The sequence below is a fragment of the Gekko japonicus genome, unplaced genomic scaffold, assembly GCF_001447785.1.
Source record: "Gekko japonicus isolate JY-2015 unplaced genomic scaffold, Gekko_japonicus_V1.1 scaffold2213, whole genome shotgun sequence".
Taxonomy (NCBI): Eukaryota; Metazoa; Chordata; class Lepidosauria; order Squamata; family Gekkonidae; genus Gekko; species Gekko japonicus.
The window spans coordinates 119382-128755 of record NW_015164260.1 but is presented as its reverse complement, the minus strand read 5'-3'; the positions used below and the strand labels follow the sequence as shown (position 1 = coordinate 128755).

General features: G+C 47.2%; 1 protein-coding gene across 1 annotated transcript in view; it reads right to left on the bottom strand.

The window, feature by feature from the left end:
* Positions 1-9374, bottom strand: part of LOC107108293 (ovochymase-1-like) — a 57797-nt gene that overhangs the window by 17686 nt on the left and 30737 nt on the right. The window contains exons 13-16 of the mRNA XM_015408713.1: positions 7864-7932; positions 4552-4751; positions 2518-2672; positions 854-1010 (exon numbers count right to left, since the gene is read on the bottom strand). Coding sequence (XP_015264199.1) covers positions 854-1010; positions 2518-2672; positions 4552-4751; positions 7864-7932 — 581 coding nt within the window. The remainder of the gene's footprint in view (positions 1-853; positions 1011-2517; positions 2673-4551; positions 4752-7863; positions 7933-9374) is intronic.

Sequence of the window (9374 nt, the reverse complement as noted above, 5' to 3'; positions counted from 1 at the left end):
CCCCCCCCCGTGACCCCTGCTGTATGCCCAGAGGAAAACAAAAACCTCCAGGATCCTTGACCACTCTGGCTTGGAGGAAAATTCCTTCTTGACCCCAGAGTGGCAATCAGCATTACCCTGGACATGTAAGAAAGGGCTACGAGAGCCAAGCACTGACTCATCCCTGCCTGCCCTTCGCATGAGCTGCCTAAATTAACAGAATCAGCATTGCTGTCAGATGTCCATCTAGCCTCTGCTTAAAAACCTCCAAAGAGGGTGAGCCCACCACCTCCCGGGGAAGCCTGTTCCACTAAGGAGCTGCTCTGTCAAGAAGCGTTTCCTAATGTTTAGCCAGAAAATGTGTTTGATAACACTTCCATGTGAAGCCATTCATTTGGGACTAGTTTGGGAGTGCAGACTACCTCACCAGCATGGTGCAGAGTGTCAGTCTCGGATCTGGTAGACACAGATTTCAATCTTTACTCTGCCACAGACTTTAACTAGGCTGACCTTGGTCCGGTTACTCTCTCTTCACCTAACCTACTTCAAAGGGTTTTGGTTGGGAAGATAAAATGGAGAAGGAGAGGACAACACTGTAAGCTGCAAAATGTGTCTACGATGGACACCCTTGGGTTCCCGGAGGGGGGAAATTAACCAGATTTTTCCAGAATACTTTTTGTGCTCTGAGTTGGCGCTGTGGCAATAGCCCCTGGATATTTCCATAGTATTTGGCTGCAGGACAATGCTAGTGGTATGAATGAGGCCACTAGCATTGTCCTGCAGCCAAATACTATGGAAATGAAGAAGACATTTCCATACAGGGCAGGAAGAGATGCCAATCACTGCCACAGCAGAAAGATACAGCCATGCTTGCCTTTCATTCTGGAGAGGATCCAGTCCAGAAAGATGCTCACTCTTGTATAAACACCTGCTTTCTTTGGCCTGGCACATCCTACACCCCAGCTGACAATGCCGTAGAGTGTAAACGATGAATCCTCATTTTGACAAACCAGCGGGCCACCTGAGTCCCCCTAAGAGACAGACACACACATATGTGATGGTCAGTTTCTTGCATTTTCCAAAAGGCATATCTAAGAAGCAGCTACCTATTTTCTTGGTCAGCTATTCTAGCACCCATCTCTAAGTATTTCTAGTCCTGTGTCCTGGGGTGTTCCTCTGACAACAGAAGAAAACTGGCTAGGCAGGATGTCTGAACGTCATCTTGGCTGGTCATCTGATCACACACATTTCATGTACCCAATCCACCAAATAAGCACGGTGCACAAAAGGGCCATCTCCAAATGGAACTGCGAGGAGGAAATTGGATTTATACCCTGCCCTTCACTACCCGAAGGAGTCTCAGAGTTGCTTACAATCTCCTTTCCCTTCCCCTCCCCACGACAGACACCCTGTGAGGTAGGTGGGGCTGAGAGAGTTCTTTCAAGAACAGCTCTGAAAGAAGTTGTGACTGGCCCAAGGTCACACCAGCAACTGCATGTGGAGGAGTGGGGAGTCCATGGTCCTAACCACTACACCAAACTGGCTATCAAGTTTAGTGCCGTTCTCCGGCCTGGAAGTGAAATCCCTAAATTACTGGCATAACATCGTTCACAAAACACAGTACTCCACAAGAAACTTGCTGTGTCTATCTCGGGGGGGGGGGGGGGGGGGATTGGAGGATACAAAGTCACTGCTACAGAATTAAGAGTTCAGCCATTCTCAGAAGGTTTTGATGGTTAACTGAAATTTTGGTTTTAACTTTCCAGGTTAAATGCACTTCTGTGTCTTTTGCACTGCACCTTTCTATTTCCAGTTCTAGCCTACGAACTCTGTTGTGTTTTGTGTGTGCCCACATCTGCTGAACTGATGTGCGAGAACATGAGGGGCAGGGCTTTCCCTGTTTTGGAACCTCGGCACTGGAATTCCCTCCCTGTATCAGTTCAGCTGGCAGTGAGCTAGTTAACTTTCAGCATTCCCCCGCCGTAGAGTGTAAACGATGAATCCTCATTTTGACAAACCAGCGGGCCACCTGAGTCCCCCTAAGAGACAGACACACACATAGGAGATTTTATTTTTAATTTACTGTGGTTCATGGTTTCGAATATATGTCTGATTACTTTGTTTTATTTCTAAATTATTGTACTTTAAAAAGAAGTTTGTTTTGAAGCTACATTGAGAGCTGTTAGCTGATGAGGTATGCTTTTTAGTTAAATAAAAACATAGTCAGCACATCTGGGTAAATGGATGCCTTCCAGAGTGAAAACCCCCTGCATTTTCTAATGGCACCAGATAGCCAGAGTGGTGTAGTTAGACTATGATCCAGGAAACTTAGGTTCACCTCCCCGTTCTGCCACAGAAGCTTATTGGGTGACCTTGGACCAGACACTCTCTTTCAGCCGAGCCTACCTCACAGGATGGTTGTTGTGAGGACAAACTGGAGGAAGGGAGACCAATGTTGCAAGCTGCTTCTGGTCCCCCACGGGGAAGAACAGACAGGTAGCAATACCTAAATCAACCAATGAAATTGCTACAGCTCACCCGGCAAGGGTCTTGGCCTCTGAAGAATGCAAAACCGGCACAGAGCATCCTGGGCGTGATCCCTCTGGGGTGGTTGAAGTAATAATTTTGATCACAGACATTGTTATTAAGCATAGGCACTTGGGTCTGCTGCAAGCGGCCGGCAGGGCCCCCAGCTATAAGAGAGGCAATGAAGTAGAACATTCAAAAGAAGTGCAATTTATTTCTAGGACTGGAAAAAAGAGAGAGAGCTTAACAGGAACGTATAACCGCGGACTTCGTACGAAATGGTCAGGCCTGCAGGAGAGAAGCTGATCTAGTCTATGCGGAATACAACTTGCACCTGAGTTAGGGTTGCCAACTCCAGGTTGGAGAAGTCCTGGAGATTTCGGGGTGGATCCTAAGGAAGGTGGGGGTTGAGGAAGGGAGGGACCTCAGCAGGGTATAAAGTCATAGAGTTGGGATTACCAGGTTCTCCCTGACCACTGGCAGGGCGGGGGTTGCCAGCTTGAGGTTGGGAAACTCCTGGAGATTGTGAACTTAGGCGGACCACGAGAAGGGAGGGCAGGAAGGGTTGCATCAGTGCTTAGCTCCCGTGGCCCTTTCTTACATGCTCAGGGAAATGCTGATCACCACTTTGGGGTCAGGAAGCAATCGTTCTCCAGGCCAGTTTGGCCAAGGATCCTGGAGGGGTGGGGTTTGGCCCTCTTCTGGGCCTGGAGCAGGGGTCACTGGGGGTGTGGAGGGGAGGTATTTGTGAATTTCCTGCATTGTGCAGAGGGTTGGACTAGATGAACCTTCCAACTCTGTGGCTCTATGATTCTATTTGGGGGTGGAGGACAGGGACCTCCATGGGGTACAACACCATAGAGTCCACCCTCCAAAGCATCTGTAGCTCTGTAGTCTGGAGAGCCACAGTTCCGGGGATCCCCAGGTACCACCTGGTAGCCGGCATCTCTTCATAGAGTCCACCCTCCAAAGGATGCAGGGGAATGGATGTCTGGAGAGCTGTAATTCTGGGGGATCCCCAGATCCCACCTGGAGGTTGATATCCCTACACAGAGCCCACCCTCCAAAGCCACCGTTTTTCCCCAGGGGAATTGATCCATGTATTCTGGAGATCACCTGTAATTCCACGAGGACTCCAGGCCCTGCTTGGAGATTGGCAACCCTTATCTGGCATGACAAAAAGGCCAGAATTCCCTCCGACTGCAATCTGCCATGGTGGGACATGGAATAATGGCCCAGGGCACCAAACTCCTCTGTTTAAGATGCCCAACACCAACCTCCTATTGACATAAATATCTTCGCCAGGACTCTGTCCAGGGACAGCCCTACCAAAGCCTATTTCCACATGATTGCAAAATTGATTCATTCAATATCTCAGGAGCTACAGGCCAATTCTTCCACCTTTGGTGACATGCAGTTGAGGCAGAGAGATTCTCAGCTCCTCCAAGATCACTAGCTGAGAGCCAAGGCAGCCCTTTAAATCTTTCAGCTGGGAGGAAGAGGGCCTCTCGCCGGCCATAGTTCCGGTTGCAGAAAGACCCTTTAAAAGGTCTTTTTGTGAGCGGGGTGGGGGCCACAGCGCTGATTTCCCAGGGGTGATTCTATCTAATCCCCTTTTAAAGCTGTCTATGCCTGTGGCCATTGCTACATCATTCGGCAGAGAATTTCACATTTTACTCACTATGAAAAGAAATTACAGGATGGCTTGCCTTTCCATATTACCCTGGTCATCTTACTGTCCTGATGGCATTCTCACACGAACAGGACTTTCTACTCTCCTCAAAACAGAACATTTCAAAAATAAAAACTGACACGTATCATTTGACTTATTAGGTCTGGGCCTCTACCAGACATTTCAGTCCTAGTCAGAACATCAACAGGGTCATCTTCAAGAGGGGGGGGGGAGTTTAACTACGACACTGATAAAGCCTCCAGGCATTTCCAGTCCACAGTAATAGTTGGCATTCACCACAACAGATCTTTTGAAGACAGAGAAAGAACATTAGTTAGTGACACCACCACTCGATAAAAGAAGAGAGCACTGACCTTCTTGGATGCCTCCACAGCCAGTCACCGTACAAAGCAGAGAATCAAATAATGGCTCAGTGTAGTTGGGCAAACATATCGGCTGCACCGCAGCACTGTAAGAGAGGGGGGCTTCCAGCTGGACCAAGGCAATGTCAGAATCATAGCTCGTGACATCAAAGTCTGAATGGATTAAAATGGTCTTTACTCTTCTTATCTGCAGCAAGAGGATGAAGCCACAGAAAAGTCACTAGCGACTGGCGCACTATAAAAATAACCCTGATACCCAACCCTTCTCTTGGGAGCCAGTTTGGTGTAGTGGTTAAGTGCGTGGACTCTAATCTGGGAGAACTGGGTTTGATTCCCCATGCCTGCCCTTGCAGCTGCTGGATGACCTTGGGCAAGCCATAGTTCTCTCAGAGCTGTTCTCTCAAGGGCAGTTCTCCACAGAGCTCTCTCAGCCCCACCTACCTCACAGGTTGCCTATTGTGGGGAGGGGAAAGGAGTTTGTAAGCGACTCTGAGACTCTGAGTGAAGGGTGGGGTATAAATCCAACCTCTTCTCTTCTCTTCTCTTCTCTTCTCTTCTCTTCTCTTCTCTTCTCTTCTCTTCTCTTTCAATAGCTTATTTTTAAGTCTGACCACTAAAACAGCAAGGCCATAGAAACCAACAGATACAGGAGAATGAGGATGAACTCCATCACTACTGCTCCCATCCCAAAAGTGGACAGTCTTCTGATAGATGGCTTAACTGGCAGTGATACCCACCAGTGAGATGTTAACCGTACAAAGAAGAGCAGAATAATACCTGTGTGTCTGGCAATGAATAAGTCCTGATAGGAAGTACACTTCAACCTGGACTCTGAAAGTCTGGAGGAGCAGCAAGATCAGCCTAGCAAGAAGCCAAAGAAACTCCCCGGAAAACTAGCACTTCTGTTGGAATGCAGGGCAGGAGGAGTGAATGGGAGAAAGGGCAACGGGCAGTCCAAGTTCGTAACCACTGCCTAAGAGAGCAGTTCCCAACCTTTTTGAGCCTATGGGCATCTTTGATACAGGGTGTTGGGCACAACCACAAAATGGCTGCAAGAGTAGGTGGAGCCAATCATAAAATGGCTGCTGCAGGAGGTGGAGCCCAACCACAAAAAATCAGGTTATATATAATAAAAACGTTTCAGCATTTCAGGCAGGTGCTCTAACTAATCTACCCAATCTAATTAAGCTGCACAATCTTGCAAGGCAAGAGCCCCACCTGGCCCCACTCACTTCCTAAAAGCACTTGGTGGGGACCAGAAAAGGTGTCGGCGGGCACCATGCTGCTCACAGCACCACGCTGGGGACCCTTAGCCTAAGATGGCATCAGATGACAACGGCAGCATTTTCTCCCTTGCCTTTCTGTTGTGATACTGCGTCAGGCCTGCCTAAGTTACTAACAGGCAGCATGCTTGAAGAGAGGGTAGATTTGATAGGTTACTGCCACTCCTGTAATGGGTCGCCAGTCACCTTTCCTCCTACAGGACTCTCTCTCTCTCTCGCTCAAGCTGCTGTCAGCAAGCTGCCAAATTTCTTTTATTCTGAATTTTACATGTATGCGCTTACTTGCTTTCAAGTTCATATGTAGACCTGTTGATGCGCTTAATTGCTTAGCTGCTGGAACGTGTATATCTCTCAAGGCCACAGGTGGTTAGCTGCGAGATAGTTGCTTGGGTGATCTCACGGAGAGCCGTGGGAAGGAGATTGTTAGATCGCACTAACAAAGACTCGGAGAGTGATTTCAGCAAGTGATTCAGCTTTAATAAAGGAACGAACATGCACTCAAACGCAGTTAATAACCAGAACAGTTTAACATAGGGAGCTAGGCTCCTTTTAAACATTCCCGGGCTAACATAGCCACGCCTATTTACATATAACAACCAATAAGATTGTGTAGTTAAAGACCAATGAGAGTCTTTCCCTCTCTGGAGCCTGTACAGTTCCTGATTGGTCGCTGTTAGAGGGCGACCAATGATAATGCAGTTCAGAGGAGCCTTCATCCGGCTCAAGCTTTACATTGGGAGTGAATGAGGTGATTCATGTAAGCGATTTCCAATACATAACAGAGATATATTTTGACAACTAGAAGCGTTTGCTCCCAGGCCCGATGGTGCGCGCGGGAAGTCCCGCAATTGGGCCTCAGCAGTTTGAATGTACTATAACCTGTCATGCTCATTGCTTTACCCTCATTCCTAACAGTGATCCTGTACATGCACCTATAGCTTCAAATAAAGTAAAACCTTTCTACAAGAGTGTACTTCATTGATGCTGTGGGGAAGCCTGACAGCTGCCAGGTGGAGCCTGGAAATCTCCCAGAATTACAGCTGATCTCTAGACGACAGATATCAGTTTCCCTGGAGAAAATGGCTACTTTGGAGGGGGGACTCTGTGGCATCACATACCCCATTGAGGTCCGTCCCCTCCCTAGGCTCCACCCCCCAAATCCCCAAGCATTTGCCAGTCCAAACGTAGCAGCCCTAATTCTGGGCAACATTGAGCACTTCTTCTATGGTGCTGCGAGGCCCTAATTTGTGTCTACCAGCTCCCGTCTGCCTTCTGCCCCACTTCACAACAGAAACCTCTACTCTCCTGGATCACGCAGATCTCATCTTAACCCTTCTACTGGAGACTGAGTTGTCCAGATTTTCCTAGGCCAGCATGCACCTAAAGAAGTACGGTTTACACATGCAGCAAAAGAGGACATTGGAAAATATCCAAGTACCAGAATGGACAGCACCACTTCAGACTGCACCTGTGAGCGATCACAGAGTGAAATATTCCTTGAGTTAAAATCTCCCAGCGAAGCAAAACACAACATAGCAGGGAAAGGACGGAGAAAGAATCTTTCCATTTATGTACCAGGATTCCATTTGCAGGGAGCTGGTTTGGTGGTTTTGCCACGGTGCAATCCCTAACCTCCAGTGTGCAATCCCTAACCTCCAGTCACAATGCAGAGAGATGCCTTATGGGATTTGTGTCCCCTGCTGGATAAGATGCAAAATGGGCCTGAGACCTTTGGAATCCAACAAGAGCCAAAGCCCCAGAGTGGGCCGTACGTAAACTCCTCAAGGCTGTGGGCAGTTAACTCCAAATGGCTGCATACATTTTTTAAAAGTTATTTTAGAAGAGGCTACTTGGGAGGAAAGCGATGGCGAACCTAAACAGCATGATAAAAAGTAGAGACATCACCCTGCCAACAAAAATACGCATGGTCCAAGCAATGGTATTCCCAGTACTCATGTATGGCTGCAAGAGTTGGACTATAAGGAAGGCCGAGCACCGAAGAATAGATTCTTTTGAACTATCAGCAGGTTCCTTCAATAATCTATCATGGTCTCCAGCAACAACTGTCCAATATAACGATTCGCTTGTTCTGCAAGGCAAACGAACAACACAAACACAATCCACAGTGAATCTTACATCTTTGTCATTCAAAGGCCCTATGCAGGGTGCTAACTTAAAACTTGTCATGGATTCCCCCAGGGGATCCTGGGAATTGTGAAGGAGAGATCTCAACATTTCCTGCAGCATTTTCATACATGACATTATTTTGAGTCTCTCTGGCACTCTTTCTACACACAGACACAAACATTTAATTCTGGAAAGAAAACAAGATTTTTTAAAAAAATCAGAGGAACATTCTAGCCACTGTAGCTTTTCTATCTGAATTACAGAGACTGTAAACATGAAAGAAAAGGAAAACTAAACAGCAAATTCGAAAACAGCTCCAGAATTCCTCAAACAAAAAAACCTGCCTGTTAAACTGGCTTAAGTCGTATCTTTGAGCCAGACTACACATTTGGGTTATTAACTAGTTGGTTCTCAGTTTCCTGGACTCAGCTCAGGTTCATCCTTCACAACTACACTGCAACTATGAGGAATGGGCTTTTAAAAACTACAGGAAACAACCAAACAGGCTCAGAACACCGCTGATCTGGGAGGAAGCACTTTACCATGCAGAAACAGCACTGGTGGGGAGTTATTTCCCTGGTTTTGTGTGGAGCATTCTGTGCACATGGAACAGCAAGAACAGGGAAACAACAACAAGAAGAAGAGTTTGGATTTATACCCCACCCTTCACTCAGAGTCTCAGAGTGGCTTACAATCTCCTTTCCCTTCCCCTCCCCACAACAGGCACCCTGTGAGGTTGTTGGGGCTGAGAGAGCTCTTTCAATAACTGCTCTTGAGGAAACAGCTCTGAGAGAACTATGGCTTGCCCAGGGTCATCCAGCAGCTGCAAGGGGAGGAGTGGGGAATCAAACCCGGTTCTCCCAGATTAGAGTCCACACACTTATCCACTACACCAGACTCCCAGCCCCTTTGCTCCTTTGCTTTGACAGTTGCAAAACGTATTAATAAAGAAAGTTTTCGTTTTGGCAGTGTTTTGGAACGACTTCTTAGCCTCAGCACAGTTACAGTTAGAACATTTACCACAAGCAAAAAAACCTTTAGGAATCTGCCTCCCCCTCATACAGCTGGTGTCCTTGAGTTCCGGGAGCCTACTTCTAACCAGTGAATCCCTGAGATTTCTTGCTCTCCAGGCTGTAAATAGCGGAGGATTCTGGCATCTAGGTATGTTTGATAAAAGGTGCCAATATTTATTAACAATAGCCTTCACTTGCCGAGAGGGGCTACACATATAGAAACCTAAAGAGAGCATACTACAGAGCTTACAATACACCAAGAACATCTTTACTCACACCCAGATCTCAAAATCAAAGAGTAGATAGGGTGATTATACCTCTTACTTACAATAGCACATTTACAATCGGGGGAGGCAGATGGATCCTTTGCTGTGACACTCAGGACTCTGCT